Source organism: Notamacropus eugenii, chromosome 6, assembly GCF_028372415.1.
Source record: "Notamacropus eugenii isolate mMacEug1 chromosome 6, mMacEug1.pri_v2, whole genome shotgun sequence".
Taxonomy (NCBI): Eukaryota; Metazoa; Chordata; class Mammalia; order Diprotodontia; family Macropodidae; genus Notamacropus; species Notamacropus eugenii.
In genome coordinates, this window is record NC_092877.1 from 147,912,293 (window position 1) to 147,935,144 (window position 22,852).

Below are 22,852 nucleotides of genomic sequence, written 5' to 3' on the forward strand. Positions count from 1 at the left end.
AACCTTCCACATAACCTCCCCCATTAGAAAGTAAGCCTCTTGAGAACAGAGACTGTCTCACTTTTCCATCTGTATCTCCAGGGATAAAGTATAGTGCTTTGCACATAAGTGAATACCTCAATGCTTTTATTCATTCATATTTCATTTATCTGTTCAGCCTTTTACTACTGTGGGGAGTGTGGAACGCTATTTCAAAAACCGAGAGACTCCTGTTAAGTACTAAGTGAGTAGGAACCTGTGTAATTTTGTTAAATGACTTTTGTGGAATCTGTATAACTGTATTTGGGGCAACTACAATCTCGGTGTCACACTTACTGTTTTGAGACTTTTCTGCACAACTCCAGGGAGGTAATTGAAAGGATAATATTTATGTCTCCCTGGAATCCCAAAGAAATTATCTAGATTGGGGATATGGATAGCATACACAAAAAGAACTATGGCTAATTTGCTTAGGACAGCAAATTTTTTATCTGGGGTGGTGGTGGTGTGTATGGAGAATATGGTAAAAGGGAAAAGAGTATAATGGGGAGATTGGACAATGAGAGTACAGTCCTAACAGAATATAACGTGTGGTCTGCCTGGTATCAACCCACATGGAGGTGTGGTGAGCCTGATTCTGGAAGTTGGTGATATGATACAGAAGAGGTCTTCATGATTTAGAACATGTACATATAATAATATATACTATTATCTAAATGAATAAGAAAAAGACACAAAGATTTAAGAAAAAAGAATTTAAATTGGGGGATAGGCAGGAATTCAGGATATGAAAGACGGAGGAAATATATTCTAAAGTAAAGGAAAGAATATTAGGGTGTGTTGGGGGATTCATGGGAGATCAGATGATGAAAACTAGAATGAAGTAACTGAATTCAAATCATTTAATCATGTTCTAACTCAGATCCTCCAACTGAAAGCAAAGGTTGATCAATGTGCTGTACTTCAAGGGTGAATAAATATAATCATGAAGCACTAAATAGGACAGACAAGTATGGTTCAGTGGGCCATATAATAGAAGAACTATATAAGGATCGAAAAAGCCAAGGGTTCACAGGATGAGCAAGAATGAATGAAAGTGGCTATAAATAATTTTGCAAACATCCAAGAACCACACGAACATTTAAAATGCAATACAGCAAATAACTCATTTATTCAGAGGTCATTTATATTCTAAATGTAAAAAACAAAGAACCCAGAAATAAATAACAGGAAATAAAAAGGCCTCAGAAGAGTCAGAACTGGTGTCACAAAAGGTATACAATTTATTAATAGGTGATCCCCTCGAATCATTATTCAAAAAGTATTTATTCTCACTTTGTACATAATTCTGACAAGCACGCTTCTTTGCTTTTCCAATGCAAAACAGAACAAATACAAAAATTCAGATAAGGCTATAAGTCAAAAGATAGGTGCAATGAAACAGCCACAAATGACAGCTCATGTAAAGAAAGAAAACTGGAAAACTCTAAAGAATGCTATTGGCAGCATTAGCATATGACCAAGTAGTTCTAGGTGGCACAGTGGACAGAGCACCAGGCCTGAAATCATGAAGATCTGATTTCAAATTGAGCCTCTAACACTTACTAGTTGTGTAACCCTGGGCAAGTCACTTGACCTGTCTTCCTCAGTTTTCTCACCTGTAAAATGTGGATTAATAACAGCACCTACCTCCCAGGGCTGTTGTGACATCTAATTATTATAAGGTGTTCAGCACAGTGCCTGGCGTATAATAAGTATAATATAAATGTTAAGAATCATCATCACCATCATCATATCCTGCCTTGAAGATCTACCACTTTACAACATGGCAGAATAAGAAGATAAGAATTTTAGGGCTGAAAGGGAGCTTATTGCATATTCTAACCCTTTTATTTTATAAATAAGGGCCCCCAGAAGTTTCTCAAGAGCATACAGCTGATTAAGTGGCAGAGGGAAAGGAGAACTAAGTTTTCCTTACTTCCAAGGTCTGTATCCTTTAAATATTTTTTTCATTTTTATTATGAACAATATCAACAAACACTAACATTTCAATCCAAATAAGATTGTCTATAAAACTATGAACTTTTTACAGTTTGTCTTTTAGAATGTATACTAAATTTAACACAATAGAGACAAAACTATCCCATTTATGCACAACTTCTTTTGTACCTTCATTATGCTGATTTCTGTGTATTTTTAAAATGTTTCATTGGTTTCATTTTCCTTCTTCTATATCATTTTCATGACTCATCACCTTTCCCACCCTGTGTACCCCTGCTGCCCCACAGAACCAAGCCAAACAAATCACCACCACATGCAGCTCTACTCTGTCCCTCCTCTGCTAAGAGGTGGTAAGCACGATACCTTCGTCTTCTGGTGTCCTGAGTTGTATCTTCTAAAGTTGTGTTTCTTTGCAACGTTGTAGTCATTGTATAAACTGTTCTCTGTTTGGCTCACTTCACTCTGCCATCAGTACATATAAGTCTCATAGGTTCCTCTGAAGTTTTTATCATTTCTTATGGCACAGTAATATTCCAGTACATTCATATGCCATAATTTGTCTAGCTATGCCTTAATTCAGGGACTACTTTGTTTCCAGTTCTTTGCTACAACAAAAAGTTTTGCAATAAATATTTTCTACTTTTGTTTTTGATCTGCTTGGGATTGTGCGTCTAGTAGTGATAACACTAGATCAAAGGGTATGCACAATTTAGTGAATTTTGGACTGTAGCTCCAAATTTTTCTCTAGAATGGTAAAATTAATTCACAGCTTTATCAACAGTACATTAGTATACCTGTTGTTACCTAGCCCTTCCAACAATTTCCATTTTCCTCTTTTGTTATTTTTGCCAATCCCATAAGTAGATCCTCGGACTAATTTTAACTTTAATATCTCCTAATTAGTGAATTGGAATATTTTAATATATTTATTGATAGTTTACAGTTCTTAGTTCATAGCCTTTGATCATCTTGGGGAACAACTTTTGTTCTCATATATTTGAATCAATTTCCTATATAAAATTATACAGTAGACCTTTATCTGAGACATTTGTTGCAAGTATTTTTCCCAAAGTTAACTGTTTCCCTTTAAATTTTAACTACACTTTTTTTGGCTTGTCCAAGTTTTTTTAATTTTATAGAGTTAAAACTTCATTTTATCTTTCATGACAACTTATCTTGTTTAGTTAATGATGTTCTCCCTAGTTATAGTTATGAAAAGTATCACCCTTCTTTCCCAAATCTGCTTATATGATTTTATTTATTAAGATCAAGCATATATCTCTAGCATATTGCGGTGTATGGTATGAGATATTGGTCCAAATCAGGGGTTCTAAACTTCTGAGTCATGGATAATTTTGACAATTCTTTCTCAGAATGTTTTTTAAATGCATAAAATACATAAGATTTTGAAGGAAATCAATTATCTTTTGTTATAAAAAACATTAAAAAAAATTAACAGGTGCCTGCACTGTTGGTTAATGTCCCTGGCCATCCTAATTCTAATTTCTGCCATCCTTTTCAGTTTTTCCAGCTGTTTTTGTAGAATAAGGAGTCCTTACTCTATTAATATCCTTTCCTGATTATACCCCTCTAACACAGGAAAAAATATTAATTATAATGTCTGAATTATTAAGAATAAGCTAAATCATATCATATATTCTGCTTCTGAATACAGGGAAATAAACAACTTAAGGAAATTTTCCATTGAAATAGGTTTTAAAAGTCAACACATTTTAAAGGAGTAAATTTCTGGGATTTGGAAAGTTTAATGTTGACAGATACCTCATTCTATAACAATGACAGATGCATGTTTGGCCAAACTGCTCAAAAAAGTCATCTACATAGAAGGACAAATTCCATACACACCAAAATACTCATAGGAACATTTTTTAGTGGCAGCAAAAAAATCCTCCCAAAACTGGGAAATGCTTTAACAAATTGTGCTTATAAAAATGTAACTGATGATTAGTTTGTTGTTAGGAGGAATTCAGAGAAACACTGAAAGATCTGAATCAACCAACAGAGAGTAAAGTAAATGGAACTAGAAAAATAATACGTAGAATGATGATGGCAATAATGTACACATTAAAGGCTAAGGGACAGCAGAGCCAGGAGCAGTGACTCTACAATGCAGAATCAAATTTAGGCTTAATGTCATGAAAAATTTTCTAACAATAAAAGCTAACCAAGAGGATAACTGGTCTTCTCAAGAAGCTGTGGATTCCCCTTCTCTTGCTCAGTGGAGATCTTTCAAGCAGGGGCTAGTTAGATGATCATGAAACAGATATGCTTTACTAAGGATTCCTTTTGGGGCATAACTTGGGCCATATGGACACTAGGTGGATAGAATGCTAGGCATGGAGTCAGGAACACTTACTTTCCTGAGTTCAAATCTGGCTTCAGACTCTTACTAGCTGTGTGACCCTGGGCACAACACTTAAGCCTGTTTGTCTCAATTTTCTCATCTGTAAAATTAGTTGGAGAAGGAAATGGCAAACCACAACAGTTTCTTTGCCAAGAAAACCCAAAAGAGTAGTTTCAGCACCTTAGAACAAATCATGAAAAACGTTTTCTTTATTTGGTAGATCTCTACACAAGACACAGTGAGATTGTAATCACAATGGAATGAGAGAGAATATAAGTCAAAATTGTGGCTTACTATTGGTGACTTTCAAAATCTTTGAAACAGACTAGAATGAATTGGGCTTCACAAGAGACATAAAGGAACTTCAGACCCAGACCTCTTAGCACCAAACAGAGGAAGGATGCAATAAAAGTCTGATTTCAGGCATGTACCTGGTAGCTTATTCAGAGATGGCATCCTCGCTATTCTAATCCCATCTTCATCCCTTACTGCTAATTTAAAGCAGTGGAGACACTGATGGGTGGCAGCAGCTCCTTTTACATACAGAGAATACAATGTTATATACTTTATCAAAAAGTAATTTTACTATCTAGTTTTGCTTAACTTTTTTTCTTTACTGCAAGAGAAGGGTCAATGGGGGGATGGGTGGGTTGTAAAAATGAAAGGATATTAAATTTTTAAGAGTAATCTACATTCACTTTTTCAACTCTTACATACTCCTCAATCTCTTGTAAACCCCACTACTATGACTCAAATTGTTCTTCCCAAGTGGTCACAGTAAGAATCTTAGACATACATTTCACATATATAAAAGGTAAACAGTCTGTCCTTATGAATCCCTTATAATCAGTCGTTGGTGTGTACCCTATATTTCTCTTGCTTCTTGTATGTTGAATCTTCTATTGCCTTTATATAATTTTAAGGTTTGTAAAGCACCATGCACAGATAATTTCATTTGATTACATATTTGAGAACTTTCTTTTTATCAAGGGCCACCTTATGGAATAAACCTAGTAATAGAGTCTCTGGGTGAAAGGCTTATCGACATTTTAGTAATTTTATCTGCCTATCCTCCATTGTCTCTCAAAGTCTGTCCAAGTTCATGTTCATGGTTTCCAAGATACTATCTATCCATATCATCCTCTGGCCTTGCCCTTTTCCTTCTGTCTCCAATCTTTCCCAACATCAGGGTTTTTTCCACTGAGACCTGTCTTCTGATTATGTGGCCAAATGTTTGAGTTTCAGCTTCAGTATTTGACCTTCCAGTAAATAGCCTGAATTAATTTCTTTAAGTATTGACTGATTTGACCTTGCTGTCCAAGAGAGTCTCAAAAATTTTCTCCAGCACCTCAATTTGAAAGCATCAGTTCTATGGTGCTCAGCTTGCCTTTCAGTTCAAGTCTCATAGCCAGTTGTGCTACTGGAAAAACCATAGCTTTGACTACATGGACCTTTGTCGGGAAAGTGATGCCTTTGCTTTTTAGTATGCTATCTAGATCTGCCATAGCTTTCTTTCCAAGGAGCAATTGTCTTTTCATTTCATAACTGTAGTCACCAAAAGAAGTGATCTTTGAGCCCAAGAATATAAAATCTGACATTATTCCACTCCTTCTCCCTCTATTTGCCAAGAAGTGATAGGAACAGTTGCTAAGATCTTAGTTTTTTTGATGTTAAGCTTCAAGCCAGCCTTTATACTTTCTTCTTTCACTCTCATCAAGAGGCTTAAGTCCTCTTCATGTTTTGCCATGGGAGTGGTATCATCCGCATATCTGAGACTGTTGATATTTCTCCTGGAAATCTTAATTTTAGCCTTTGATTCATTCCGGATGACATTTATACACCTAACCACATTGTGTGTGTCTTCAAGCCTCTTTTATTTCCATCACAGAAGAATGAGGCTCATCTAACACTCATTCCCCCCACCATTCCTCCATATTTGCATAATCTTCTTAATCTGTTCTCCCCCAAATCAGGAGAAATAGCAAATATTGACCCTGCTCTAGGTACTAGGTCTAGGGTCAGGAAGATCTAAGTTAAAGTCTGGCCTTAGACACTTAGCTGCTGTGTGACTCTGGGTAAGTCATATTTGTCTCAGTTTCTTCAACTTTGCAATGGGGATTATAACAGCACTTAATTTTGCAAGATTGCTTTAAAGATTAAATGAGATAATATTTACAAAGCACCTGGCACAGTGCCAGGCACCTAGTAGGTGCTATATTCTCTTTGCATTTTTCTTTTGATACTAGTATATTCCTTTAACTCTCCATTTTCTTTACCTTCTTAAAATACTCAGTACTGTACTAATTCTCTCTTTTTCTTGTTTAATTCAATGAATACCCTTTGAAAATCAACACTTGTTTCTTCTCCCTCATTAGGAAGTAAGGATTTAAACATCTTATAGGTCCATCTAATTTTGTGTTCAAATAAATTTTCCTTTCTGTAATTAATTCTCTTGACTCTTATATTTCCATTTCAAACTTCTTACTCAGACATGGTCATTTCATCAGATTGCTTCCAAGTCCTCCATTCCATTAAAGATACATTTATTTTCCTGTAACATACTAAGTTTTGCAGGATAAGTTATTCTTGGTTGTGAGTCTTTCTTCTTTATCCTTTTATATTTTGCTTTTGAAATAGTGTATCATATGGTATTCTTTCATTTACAATAGAAGCTGCTAGATTTTGTGTGATCCAGACTATGGAATCTTGGTACTTGAACTCTTTCTTTCTGGCTGTTTGCAAAAATTTATTTTGATATGGAAGCTCTAGATTTTAGCTGACATTCTTGCTAGTTTTCCTTTTGGGGCTTCTTTCAGAGGATAATTGTTAGATTCTTTCAATTTTCCATTTGTCCTCAGCTTTTAATAAATCTGAGTAGTTTTAATTAATATTTTGAAATATTGTAGCCAGACTTTTTAAAATTTAAGACATAATTTACAGGAAGTCTAAAGATTCTTTAATTATCTCTCCTTGATCTATTCTCTAGGTAAGTTATTTTTGAGAGCAGATAAGCTTGCATTTTCTTTTTTGCAAAAAAAAAAAAACTTTAAATTTTTGAGGTAGCAAGGTGGTACAGTGGATAGAGTGCTGGATTTGGAGTCAGAAACATCTGAGTTTGAATCTTATTTCAGAAATTTATTAGCTTTGTTATCCAGGCAGGTCACATAACCTCTACTTGCCTCACTTTCCTCATCTGTAAAGTGGAGCTAATAATGCCAGGACTTTTGTGAGGATCAAATTAGATCGTGTTTGTAAAGCATTCTGCAAACCTTAAAGAGCTATGTAAGTGATAGCTTTGTTATGTTATCATTATTGCTATCATTATCTTGTTCTGATATTTCTTACTCTCTTCTAGAACCTTTGACTTCTCTTTGTTCTATACTAATTTTCAGCCCATTTTTGGGTAAGGTTTACTACTATCTCTACTAAGCTATTTATTTTCTTAGTTCTTTTGTTCAGAGATTAATTTCATTTTAAAAAGTCTTTTGCTTCATTTCTTCTAAGCAGCCCTTGTGGAAAGTTTCTCCCGAGTCTCTCTTTGCTATTTTTTGGGAGTTACTCTTGTTTTCTTTGGTGGATTTTCAGGAAACACTGTATGTATTATAATGGTAATGTATTATACTTATAATTCTTTATAGTGGTCTCCATGTATTCACACAACTACTAAAGAATTAGTTCCTGAATAAGGGCTTCTGCCAGTGCCAGGCTATGAGTCCTATCCTTATGAGTGGGGTGGTAAGCTATGGATTGGTTTCCATTTGTGTCACCTGGGTTCCTGCATCATCTACTTTCCTGGATCTTTGACATGCAAAGTGTTGGTCCCTCTACGGTATCTTGGTGTTGCCAGTGCTGATGTGGCTTCCAAGATTCATGATGTGGATTTCTAATTATCCTGGAGTATTCTCAGGTAAGTGAAGCTTTATGCTTTTGCTAACTTCCAGACAGGGTCATGCAAGCTACATGTCTCTGGCCTGCCCCCATTCATACTAGAAGGCTAACCACTTGTTTGCCTAAGAGCATATGTTAGCATCCTTTCCTATTGCCCAAAGTGTGCTGAATGAATCTTTTGTGCATTTCTGTGGCAATCATGCATTGTAGGTATCCACTGAATTTCTTGATTATTAATCAATTGGGTGCTATTTTTAAAGTTTTGTCCCAGAGTGTCATTTCAAGCCACCTTGGAAGGAAGGCCTACTTTTTAAGTTACTACCAACCTCCTTGTTTAGACTTATTTCATATTACTTTTCCTTCATATACTCTAGCATGTTCCAGGCAAATTGGCCTGCTTGTTGGTCCCTAAATTTGTTATTTCATTTCCTGCCTCTATGACTTTTTATGGATTGTCCTCCATTCCTGAAATACACAACCTTAGTTTTTATCAAGACAAAACTCATGTACCACCTCCTAATGCCCTTCCAGAACCCCCAAGTAAATGTTCACTTCTTCAAATGATCTTGTATTTAACTTATTCATTTTCATGTTTTCTCACCCCAGCAGAATATAAGTTCCTTCTCCTCTCCTATCCCTTCACACTCTCTTTCCTAGTAACCTCATCAACTTCTATAGGTTTAATTATGATTTCTATATAGAAGACTCCCACACTGGTCTCTCTCCTAAGCTTCAATACTGTATCACTAGTTAGCTATTATGTTAAGTTGAATGTCCCAATTTAAACTCAACAAGTCTAAAATGAAATCCTTTATCTCTTCCCCTGTGGAAAAAAAAAAGAAAAAAATCCCTCCTCTTCCAAATTTCTCTGTTCTGTTGAAGACAGTATCATCCTTCTAGTGCCTTTACTCTTCACTCTTGTAAATCCACATATCCAATTAGATGGCAAATCTTGCCGTTTCTACCATCCCAATACTTCTTGCTTCCAATCACTGCCCTCTCCTCACAAAACTACCCCATAATTGAGACCTTCAATAAATCTCCCTTGGACTATTGCAATGGCTTTATAAATGACTTCTTGGACACCAGTGTTCCACCGTTTCAGTCCATCCTCTATTCTGCTGCTAAAGTACTTTTCCTTAAGCACAGATCCCCCAACTCTTGTATCTTCCCATTTATTGTCTCCACAATAAAATATGTGTTGTTTTGTTTAGCTTTTAAAACATTTCACAAACTTGCCTCAATCTAGCTTTTTTGGCACAAAACAAAAACCTGAACTCTGCTATCCAGCTAAACTAGCCCTCTCTCTCTCTCTTCCTTCCACATGATACTCCTTCCATCTGTGTCTTTGCAGTGATTTCCCCTAAGGTTTGGATTGCATTCCTTCCTTGTTTGTACCTCATGGATTCTGTCTTTCCCTATAAGATATAGCTTAAATACCACCTTCTATATAGTCTTTCCTAATCACTTCAACTTCTAGTGTTAACCTTATTTAACTGCCCTGTGCTTAACTATTAGCTATTTATTAATTCTCTTTATTCAGTACACATACAAATGTACATACACACATACATACTTCTCTCCTCCACTGGAATGTAAACTACTTGGGATTAAGGATTCTTTTATTGATTTGTATCTCCAAAGCTGAGCACAATGCCAGTCACAGAGGATGAACTTAATAAATCCTTATCGAAAGACTGACTGATTGGAGTCTGTCAAACCTATTCCAAAGGGCTTTAAATTATAAAAGAAAGGGGAGGGTAAAAATTACTCTGAAATCAACCAAACTAGCCATCGTAGAGAGTTTTTCCAAATAGGAAGAATCACTTGTCAAGTATTCAGAAAAATCACAGGAGACAAGATTCAAGGAAGAGGCCAAAAATAAAACCTGTGAACTCAACTGTCTATATGTAAATGAACCAAGTATGGGTAACATGTAAATTCAACTTGAGATCCTAACTCAGTGTGGGAAATTTACCTCATATGTATTCCTTAGACATCATGTTAAAGAACCTATAACTGCAATATATTCATGAAAGTACATACCCTGTTCAAAATGGACAAAAGAGGTAAAAGGGAGAGGACACGGTAGGGGAAGGGTAGTAGTGAAGAGGCTGGTATATTAAGATATAGACACATGGGGAAATCTGAGAAACAAAGCAAGAAAGCACAATGGAGAGCGTTTGGGTAAAGAAAGAGCAAGCAGGGTTGTTGTCACTGCTTTGGAAAGCAAAAGGAAACAGGACATACAGAAAACAATATAGGCCTGGCAGAAAGGCACAATATAGAGACAATAGGGACTTCAGTTTTATTGGTGTCTGCTGAATCACATGGTCTGCCAAAAGTGGGAGTTAATAATCATGTTCCTCGCCTTAATGTGGTAGAAACAGTATTCTAACTCCCTGCTCCTAGACAAGTCAGGCTAGATTTTCCTTCAAAGGTACTGAAACTATAATACTGAGTGATTCAGGGAATGACAGGCTCAGATTATTCACATGAATTCCTGGTCCCCTGAACAAAAAACAGACATGAGGAACTAATTCCTGGTGCATTCTGAGCCTTAGTTAGTGGACCATAATGGGCAATTCAGTCAAGCAAACCTGTCTTCTTATTGTTCTTTAAAATTTTTTTGCTATATGGACTGTTCTCTGGAAGAAAGAAAGGGAAGATGCATAAGGGAAAATCTCACCTACGTAAAAGATAAGAGATGCATATGTGTGTGTGTGTGTGTGTGTGTGTGTGTGTGTGTGTGAGATATATCTATACATCAAGCTCTACATTATACAGATTTGTAATTCCATGTATGAATGCTTTCTGATCCACAATGTATATAGTAATACTCATTCTATTTGGTACTTAAACTAAAGTTTTTTTTTAATTAAAAATGCTCCCTATGTGCATAATGCTCAGTAATTATATGGGTTAGTAAAGTCTACTATTAAAAAAACCTAGTATGAAAAAAATCTAGACTTAAATAAAATGAATTGAAAGAGCAATTATTCTCTTCACAAAAATAGTCTTTGATTTAAAAAAATTACATAAAACTTTCCAACTAAATATGAACGGTTAATACAAAGGAATCATAAAAATAGATGTTTAGAGCTGCATTGGACCTTAGAGGACATCTTCTCAAACTTTTTATTTTTCTTGGAAAGCTTTAAAGCTTAAAAAATACCTTTCTGAATGGAATGGTTTAAATTGAGCTCTGCTTTGAACTCAGAGGATAAACTTAGCTCAAGTTTCTGTATACCTCAAAGATTCTGCATTTTTAGTCAGATCTTTCTTGGAGTTATCCCCTACTTGTAGTTTCCCTATCAGAAGAATGTCCATGTTGGTAGGATCTACTGGAGTTTGTTTTATGCTGATAAAACCTTGAATAACCCAAGGTCACTTTCACACTACAGTGAGGAATCACAATGGGACTTTGCAACAGTCTAATAATGGACTGTATATCTCTTGTCCAAGGACCAACCTCACTAATTTCGTATAGACTCGTTATCATGTTGTTATGTTGACCACAAAGTGATGAATTTGGGGAGCATAATGACTCTCTCAGACCATCTGATATATTTAGAAAGGTTATGATCAGAGATAAGGGAGAAAGAACCCTTATCACTGAAATCACAGATCCTTGAAATATGGGTTTCCAAGAAATATCATACCACAGTCTTAAACAACCCAACTTCCCATGGCTGCAGAATTAATCCCAATTGAAAGCAGTGATAAACAATATTGTAAGAGCAGAAGAAAAGGGGAGATGGGATAATTTTCTTCCTATAATAGTGAAAGGAAATGCAAAACTAAGTAGATAAAAGACACATAAAAATGAGAGAAGGAGGCAAAGTTAAAAGAGAAAAGAAATGTAGAAAGGAAGAAGGCTGCCAAGTGACAGAGTCCTTTTCATCCTTTTACATCTTTAACTTTGTCATCTATGACCCTTCAGATCACATTCCTTCTGCTCATTCCATAGTTTAATACCTGTTTTACAATTTTCTTTTCCACCTTAACCCTCTATTCCCTTTGAACCCACTTGGCTCCCTATTCTTTCACTCCTGGGACCTTTTCTTGTAGCCTAACATAACTATTTATTAGAGCAGTCATACCTTAAGACTTCCCTTGACATCAACTAAAATTGTCCAGGTACCAGAATTCCTATTTGTGCTTCAGAGTAACTTTATTCAAAAAAGCAAATTCTCCAGACATCATGAAACTCAAAGACTAGAGTCATCTAGACTAGTCCTATGCCTTTAAACTCATTTATAAAGCTTGCGCTGAGATTGCTGAGAGAGAAACATAGCCAATAAGCTACAGAGAGCGAAAGAAGAGGAATTTCATTGGTCTCAGGCCACATAATTTTCCTCAAGCCCAAAGGCATCTGAAATAGAAGGTGAGTCATCAAACATTTCCCTCTTCCCTGATGCACATGGATGTTTCAAGTATGTATTTTAAATGTGTTAAGGCCAAAGGGAAAAGTACAGTTTAGCAGCCTTTGGCCTCAAACAGTCTTACATCATCCTACTGGCCAATTTCCTATTTTTAAATGCTCTATGGCTACAGGGAGGAGGCCATTTGCTAGAAACAGGACTTTACATTAACCTATTGGGGATCCCTGCTCTAAAAAATTAATTATTGTTTTAAAGACTATATAATATGAGCTTTTGCAGAAGTTCTTCAGAACAGCTTTTTCCAAAAGGTACACTTATCTCTAGGTATAGTACTCCTTTGAATGATATTTAGAAACATCATACAACGGTTTATAAGACCTCATTGAAGGGTAAAACACTAGGCTAATAATCTGAATGGAAAAATACAAGAAACTTCTCCATACAAGTAAACATTTCCTTTCTTTTTATGTGGTATTTGAATCTCCTAAGCAATTTTGTTATCCATAAAATACAAATGAAAAGCTGAGATGCAAGAAACTACATACTGCTCAAGAGCATTTGAAATAAATATCTTAAAAAGTATAAAGCCACTGATAGACAGTATTATCAGATTTGGGAAGGGTACATTCAAAAATAACTTTACACACCTGAAATGGGGAATGAAATTACTGTCTCCATATAGAAGCTTACCTCTCTCAATATAGGGTCTGTTATTGAACTCAGATTGACAGCTCCTTCATAGGTCAGGTAATAGAATACATTAAGAGCTCGGACTGCCTCTGGCCCTTGCTGTTTATAGCCAAAAATGAGATCGATCCACTGGTGAAGCTGGCAGGAAACAAATTCACTCTCTAAGGCCTGTAAAAAAGAATAGGTTGAATTATTTAGACCATTTATATTTGAAAAAAAAAATACATTTTATTCAAAACATTTTGTTGGGAAAATTATAATTTGTCCAGCTAATTTAAAATTAGCATAGACAAAAAACTGTTTCTGGGAATTGTATTTCAGAAGTGACTAAATATACCTAATAATGATGTAATTGATTTTTCACATAGTTAAGGAAAGAAAAAAATTCATACATATAGATTGTCCTTTAGCAAAAATTCAAAGATAACAGAAGCTACAGCAAACTAGTAAATTTTCTTAGAATTATATAAGATATACTACTATTTAAAAGTTCTGTTATTGGGAAATGCATGCTTTTAATAAAAGAAATTAAATTCTGAATTTAGATTTTTGGTGACTTCATCAGTATGAGGAACTCCCAGTGAAGAAACTTCTCCATTCAGTGTAGATGGGCAATCTTTTTCTAACTTAGAGGTAATAAAGCACTAAGAGGCAAAGGGAAAGGCTGAGGGTCTCATAGCTAACAGAGATGTCACAGGTAAAACAAACTCAACCCTCTCAAAGTCATCCAGTCAGTAAAACATTTGTTAAATGCTTATCACATGCTAGAGACTATGCTAAGTAATCAGGATACAAAGGTAAAAGACAGACTCTATATTCAAGGAGTCAAATGCAGGAGACAACATGCAAACAACTATGTACAATCAAGCTAAATACAAGATAAATTAGAAATAATCATCAGAGAGAAGGCACTAGAATTAAAAGTAGGTGGGGTGAGTAAGGCTGAAGAAAGGGTTCCCATGGAAGCTGGAACTTTAATGAAGCCACAAAGTAGAGACAAAGAGGAAGAACATTCCAGGCACAGAGGAATGGCCAGTGAAAATGCCTGGGGTCAGGAGATTGAGGGCTTTGAATGAGGAATAGCAAAGTCAGTTTTCTATCTGCTACTTGATACTGACTTTCTTGAATTTAAATACTGTAGATTAAATCCCTTCCCCTCAAATTGGAAGGGTTGGATTGAAAATATGAAAAATTTTAAATTGACTGAAAGGATAAAGTACATATTCATAATGATATATAGCATGCCAGAACATATTAACACTTCCTAAGCACTGATGCTCAAAATGTTATTTTTTTTTCAGGAAGTACTTTATAAGAATAGACAAAATAATAACAAAATTCATTTTGGGGAAATAATGAAAAAACAGGGAAATAGCACTTTCAGACCTCACATTATATTACAAAATGGTATTCAGCAAAATTATTTGGTTCTAATTTCAAAAAAGGAAATCACAAGAACAGACTAAATAAAGAAAGTGCCCCCAAATAATCCCAAAGAACATAAATTACTTGGAGGAAAACTCCCTACCTTTTTTTCTTTTTAACAATGTGATGCATTTATTTATTTGGGAGATCTTCTCCCCCCCCAATATATTTTTATTTATTTCATTAAATATTTCTCAATTACATGTAAAAATTTTTAAATATTATTTTTAAAATTTTGAGTTCCAAATTCTCTTCTTTCCTGAGGTGAGCATTTTGATAAAAATTATACATATGAAGTCATACAAAGCATATTTCCATACTAGCCACAATGTAAAAGAAAGCACAGACCAAAAAAATCCCCAAAAAGTAAAGTAAAAAAAAAAAAACCAACGCTTAGATCTCCATTCAGATTCTATCAGTTCTCTTTCTGCATGTGGATTGCAGTTTTTTATAATGGTTCCTTTGAACTATCTTGGATCACTGTATTGATCAGAGTGGCTAAGTATTTTATAGATGGTCATCCTTACAATATTGTTGTGTATAATGTTCTCCCAGTTCTGCTCCCTCCACTGTGCATCACTTCATATATGTCTTCTCAGGTTTTACTGAGGGCACATTGTCCCTCATTTCTTTTAATACAATAGTATTCTATCACAATCATATGATGATTGACCACAACTTGTTCAGCCATTCTCCAAATGACAAGTATTTGCTCAATTTCTAATTCTTTGCCACTGCAAAAAAGAGTTGCTATAAATATTTTTGTACTATTAGGTCCTTTTCCTTTTTCTTTGATCTCTTTGGGAGTAGTAGTATTTCTGGGTCCAAGGATATGAACAGTTCTATAGCCCTTTGGGCACAGTTCCATAACTCATTAGTGTCTCATTTTTTTCATATTCCCTCCAATACTTTCCTTTTCTGTCATATTAGCCAATCTAATTAGCCAATTCCTCTGTGCCTGGATTCAAGGGGTGATGTGGTACCTCAGAGTTTTTTTATTTGCACTTCTTTAATCAATAGTAATTTAGTGCATAGCTCTGATTACAACTGAAAATTGCTTTTCATATCCTTTGACCATTTATGAACTGGGAAATGACTTGTATTGTTAAAAATTTGACTCATTTGAGAAATGAGGCCTCAGAGAAACTTGCTGTAAACTTTTCCCCTAGTTTCCTTTATGTCTTCTAATCTTGACTGCAATGATTTTGTTTGTGCAAAAGCATTTTAATGTAATTAAAATTATCCATTTTATATGTCATAATACTTTCATTGTGTTTGGTCATTATTTCTTCCTTTATCCAGAGACATGATGGGTAAAATTTTCCATCCTCCCCTAATTTGCTTATGGCTAAATCAAATACCTATTTTTGACCTTCTTGGTATATGGTGAGAGATATTGGTCTATCTCTAGTTTCTACCAAACTGCCCTATCTGACAAAAAGTGCTGGAAAACCTAGAAATAAGTTTGCCAGAAAATAGGTTTAGAAAATATTTAACAATATTTTTATATATTGTTATATATATATATATTGTTATATAATTATATATTGTTATATATAATATATGTTATATATATAACAATAAATAGGCCAGAAAATATTTAACAAATATTTTGTACCATATATCATAAAAAGTTCAAAATGGATATGCAACCTGAATATAAATGATGACGCTATAAAAACAGAAAATAACAATATCAGGAACCTTCTGAAAATGCAGATGAAAATAAGTCCTAACCAAATGAGAGTGAGAGGTGATCCCAAAAGAAAAACAAATTTCTATCACATGAAATGGAAATACCGCTAAAAAGGAAACAAACAAAACATGAATCAACACAACAAGAATAAGAAGGGAAACTGTCAAATGGTTGGGGGTGGGGAGAAGAGAGAATAAAATCTTTTTCTCTTGAGCCTCCAATAGCTCACTATCTCTTCCCTTTCATCTTAGTTTATATTTCTCCCCCCACAAAAAAGAGGCCATTCACCCACAATTCTCTTTTCTCTCTTCCCCCATTTTCTCACATCACTCAGACATCTTCCACCATTACATCCTCCACCCATCTTACATGAAGAGGTGGCCCTCCTCCTTGACAAGGCAAATCCTTCCACAATCTATCCTTGATCTTCTCCCATTTCATATGATCCAGCAGACTGTTTTCATTATTAATCCTAGTTCTCTCTATAATCTTCAGTATCTCCCTACTGATTGAGTTCTTCCTTTCTGTGTATAAATATGCCCATATTCCCCCCATCTTCAGAAAACTCTTACTTGCTCCAAGTATCCCTGCCAGTTAATCTCTCCTTCCCAGCTTAGCTACATTCCTTGAGAAAGCCATCTATGATTAGGTGCTTCTCCTTACTTCTTTTAACTTTCTGAAATAGGCTTATGACTTCTCCACTCAAATGAAACTGACCATTCCAAAGTTATCAATCATCTCTTAATGGCTTTTTTTCAAATCTTCATCAGACTTGATCCTCCTGCAACACTGAACACTGCTGATTGCATTCGCCTCCTAGAAAGTTTCTCCCCTCTAGGTTTTTCTGACATGTTTCTCCTGATTTTCCTTTTCATTCTCCTTTGTTGGATGTTTTTCCCCGTCATATCCACTTCATCCATTTCATACCTACTCTGTAATACTTACTCTGGGTGCCCTCTTCCAGACCTGACCCTGAATATGCTCCTCTTTTCTTCCTGTGTTATCTCCCTGGATGATCTTATCAGTTCCTATGGGTACAATTTTAAATTTCTAAGGAAATATTTCTGATTCTAGTCTCTCACGTGAGCCTGAATCTCACACTAGCAGTTGCTAGACATCATAGAGACAGATTGAACCCAGCATGTCCAAAAGAGAAATCATTATTTCCCCCCATTCCCTTTCTGTACTCCAAGTTCTCTTCTTTTCAAAATTTCCTATTACTATTGAGGGTACAATCATCCTCCAAGTCATCCGTGCTCACTATCTTGGTGTCATCCTTAATTCTCACTTCTTCCAGTGTGTTGCCAAATTTTATCATTTTTGCCCTCAAGTCATCTCTTACATACATTCCCTTCTCAACATTAATACAGATACCTATCCTAAATTCAGGCCATTATCATTTCTCATCTGAATAATTACAATAACTATTTAATTGGTTTCTCTGGTTCAAGTTTCATTCTTCTCTAATCCATTCTTCATTTAGCAGCAAATATGATGCTTTAATGTCACACACACACACACACACACACAAACTCTTTCTCTCTCTCTCTGTCTCTCTCTGTCTCTTCTTACCTCAGTTACTTCCACTAGTTAGCTATTATCTTAAGGATCAAATATATCCTCAATTTGGTATTTAGAGTCTTTTACAACCTGGCTTCTTCTTACCTTTCCAGTTTTCTTACACTTTACTTCTCTCCATATACTCTAAAGCACTTGCTTACTGTCACTTACATATGAAAGATACTACATTACTGACTTCTACACCTACATCTACTCTGTGTGTGTGTGTGTGTGTGTGTGTGTGTGTGTGTAAAATACAAGGTTATTTATATGCTGTTTCTCCCATTAAAATGTGAGTTACTGGAGGGTAAGGGATGATTTTACTTGACTCTGTATCATTACTTATTAGCACAGTGACTGCAATATGGTAAGTACTTAATAAATGTTGACTGATTGATTTTCTAAGGGCCTGATAGTCATAGTAAATAGAAAATTAGCATACACATATATAAGACTAAGAATCATTTCCTAATGGGTAAACAGTTAAAGAGTATGAACAAATAGTTCTCAAAAGAAATGAAAGCAAACCACTAACAATCACACCAAATATTTCTCCAAATTAATAGTAAGAGAAATGGAAATCAAAATAACTCTGTGATTTAAGCTCTACGACAAGACCAGCATTTTCCTAGTGACTTCTTCCAGAGAAGCTAAGTGCCACTGTATCATTTGTTGCATATTCTTGCCATGTTAGGGCAAAGTAAACTTCCTTCGCTAAAAGTTCAATAATTGGGAAGTGAAGTAAAAATGGTGGAATAAGAGCTCATGGTTTTGCCTATATTCTTTCACATCCTCCCCTACAGTGATCTTTTAAGAGCACCAAATCAAATTCTGATCCAGAAAGCCAAGAAAAAAGTCATGGCGAGTCACTTTTTCAGCCCAGGGTAACTTAGGAAAAAGATGTTTATAGACATTAGAGTCAAGGCTTGCCAGGAGAACTGTGCTGAATCAGAGCCATAAGAGACTGAAACTGCATCAAGGAGTAGCCCACACCTAAGGGCAGTAAGAGGACTGAACACCTGGGCAGAAAAAAAGATCCCAGGTACTGGGAGCAAGAACTGGTCCCATCTAGCAGTTCTGTGACCTATTACTCAATCCCAGGGTAGAGAGGAGCAGTCACAGTCATAAGAGAGAAGGGGTCCTACCTATGTAAGAAGAAGTAACAGGTTCCAGAACTGCAGCTATGTGGTTCTGAGCCCAAGAACAGTGTGGGGACTTACTTATAGAAAAGTTCATGAGAGATAACTTTATTAAAAAGGATAACTTTGATTACATAAAATTTATAAGATTTTGCACAAACAAAACCAACACAGCTAAATTAGAAGAAAAGTAAGAAATGGGGTGAATGGGATCTGCAGCAAGCTTCCCTGATAAAGATCTCATTTCTCAAATATATATCGGAACAAAGCTGTAAGAATAAAAGCCATTCCCCAACTGATAAAAAGGTCAAAAGATATCAACAGGCAGTTTTTAGAGGCCAAAAAAAATCAAAATTATCAATAGCCATATGGGAAACTGTTCTAAATCACTAGTAGAGAAATTTAGGTTAAAATAACTCTAAAGTACTCTAAATCATTAATAATTAGAGAAATGTAAATTAAAATAACTCTTAAGTACCAACTCATACTCATTAAATCAGCTAAGATGGCAAAAAAGGAAAATGGCAAATACTAGAGGGAATGAAGGAAAAGAGGCACACTAATGCATTATTGATTAGTGCATTATTTGCTTAATAGATGTTTACTGACTGACTAATATTAGTTAGTTATTACAACTAATGCTCTACCTACTGACAGAACTGAACTGTGACAGAAATAAATTTGGATTTATGCATACAAATAATAAATAAATAAAAGGTATATATATATGTATCTATATATACATATATGTATACATATATATATACATATATATGTGTATATATATATATATATATATATATATATACACACACACACATACACACATCCTTTGAACCAGAGACTCCATTACTAGCTTTATACTCCAAGAAAGCCATCAATAAGAAGAACACATATATCAAAACATTTATAGCAGTACTTTTTGCGAATGCAAAGAATTGGAAACAAAGTACCTGCCCATCGATTAGGGAATGGTTAAATTAACTGTGGTAAGAAAATATCACTGTGCTGTCAGAAATGATGTATGTGATAAAGAGAAACAAGGAAAGTTCTACATGAATTAATGCAGAGGAGCATAAGCAGAGTCAAGGAAACAACGTTCACAATAATTGAAACAACGTAAATGCAAAGAACCACACACCAAAAATTCAAAAACGAATGTGATGATTTATAAAGATAAAGTGTCATGACTTAAATTAAAAGATATAGGAGGACATTCCCCACCCACCCCTTCATTGAGGTGAGAGGTACACAAGTGTTACATACTGCACACGTTTTCAGGATTTTTTTTCCCCCTTTTTAAAAGTGCTTATTTTTTTCCTTTTTAAAAATTACTAGTTGTTAGATGGAATGACTCTTTGGGAGAGGGAAAGGGATGGATACTAGCATTAACTATGATGACAATGACATAATAAAAAACATTTAAAATTTTTTTTTAAAAATAAAGCTTCCCTTTTACCAAAGAAATAACTTGTGACAAGGTCATACCTCGCACTTGATTGCTGAAACAATAGATACACTTAGATACAAGGTATCAGGAATAAAATTCCCTATGAGTACAAACACATTTAGAATTAAACAGTAAAATTAACACAGGATAAATAACCTGGTTCTAATTTTCAGGGATGCATGCATAATAGTAATGATGCCTTTTGGGGTCACTTGCTGATAGAAAGTTGATCAGAAGGGGTCTCCTTGTTAAGTAAAATTGGCTAGTTTGTTTTCTTCATTCCAGGAGTAAATGTCCAAAAAACAGATGGTCTATTGACAAAGGACATAATTCCATTAGTTTACAGGTTTATGTAGGCATATATTTTAATAAAAGAGGGTATGCACAAAGAATTTATTTATCTCAAATTATAAAGACCATATTTTCATGAAATTATTAATTTTTAATAATCACAATGTACTACTCCAAAACAAAAGTGCAATAATTACATTAACAAAAACAATTTTGTAAATCATTAGGCATGTTAGATAACTTCATGATTTCAGAAATATAAAGCATATCTAAAATATATTACAAATATTTAATTCAATTAATTTCATTATGAGAAGCTCTTGTTTCACAGATCTGTTATAAAATTCATAACACTTGTGATTTTGGTTAACAAATACAAAACAAAAAAATTGCTTGATATTCAACTTGACATAAGGAAAGCACAGCTTGCTGTAGCTTTTAAGTAAATCCTACTTTTAGCACATGAAATTTAAAATCAATGTAAAAACTTAAGAACCATTATATAATTTGCAGACAAAATGATACCTTTTTTCATTAACATGTCTGATTTTAAAAAGACATTTAAATTGACACATAAAAGCAGCAATTGTCTTAATTTGTGTACAATGTACTCCACACAAAAGCCTTAAATATGTTCAAATTAGAGCAAGCTGCTTGATTGTCACTGCAGCCTCATGTCCCATTAATGCATGACAAACATTAAACCATACACTTAAATGGCAATTTATATCATTTAAATGTTTACTGCCAGACCAGCTCATCATTCATTTAAATGTGACTTTCTGACAGCTAATTTCAGTTAATTTTCTCCGATTCACTTAATTAGAACTTTCAATCAAGAGAAAGACCTATACATATCTTCCAGCTCATATCCGTCTTGGTAGTAGTTGTTCAAATTCTTAGCTAATAAACTGCTATGAACCTCCCATAGATTATTGTACAGTGTTTCATAGTCGATAAAATGTATTACTCAATGGAAGAACCTCACAATATGTACACTTAGGAAGTACGTACATTTATTTATGTAAGTAATACTCTGGCCAGTAGTTTAAATAAAAAACGTTTAGTTCATGTACATACACTATTAAAACTATAAAAAAACTGCATCCAAACTAATTAAAAATTAATGATTTCAAAATTGTTTAATAAGATAAAACAGTCAGAAGTCTCCTGAGTGTCTGCAGTACTGTGATTCGAGACTATAAAATTCTACTAGGCTCAGCAAATCACAGGGATACAAATGAATGTTCTTGCTATTAAAGCTCTGAAAATGGGGGCAAATTCAACCTGTTTTCTTTCATCACACAAAGAATTTTGGGTAAATACATTTATTCATACAGTATTCTGAGTTTACAGATTTTAGCTTTAGCTTCTAATGATTATATCTTTGCTTCTAAGCAATAATATAGACTTGAAAAGATATAATGGTTGTGTTATAATCAGAAATCACAAGCATGGATAACCCAGTATACTTCCATTCTTCACTCTTCAGATTGCGATATACTCTATAAATACTGTAGTCCCTTATCAATCTTGAAACTTCTCCTCAAAATTACTGACAGCACTCTTGAACTTACCATTCCGTTCATTAGGTCAATATGAAACTACTCTTCAAAATATAGATTCCAAACACAAAAACCACCAACAATGCCCTTTAAAAACTAGTTACCTGAGAAGCACCACAATATGCTAAAGTATGTAAAAATAGAACTCTAATGAACAACTGAAATTACCACTTTATGGAAAATCTAAAAGGTTATAAAATTATAAAATAGTCCATTTGGCTAATTAACAGTTTTCAAGTTAATGAGTCAGCACAGCAACAAACCACAGATACAATGGCCATGCTATAATATATGGAATCTGAAACACACTCCCACTCCCCGTCCCACAAAAATGAGTCAAGAACAGAACCTTAAAAATAATTTCTCAAGTAACCTAAATTTTGCAGAAAATAAATGGAACATACTAATATTATTTCAT

The 22,852-nt window shown here is 34.6% G+C and overlaps 1 protein-coding gene across 4 annotated transcripts in view; it reads right to left on the reverse strand.

The window, feature by feature from the left end:
- Window positions 1–22,852, reverse strand: part of LRBA (LPS responsive beige-like anchor protein) — a 783,746-nt gene that overhangs the window by 72,461 nt on the left and 688,433 nt on the right. For all 4 annotated transcript variants that reach the window (XM_072621222.1, XM_072621224.1, XM_072621221.1 and 1 more), the window contains one exon: window positions 13,309–13,476. In XM_072621222.1, coding sequence (XP_072477323.1) covers window positions 13,309–13,476 — 168 coding nt within the window. The remainder of the gene's footprint in view (window positions 1–13,308; window positions 13,477–22,852) is intronic.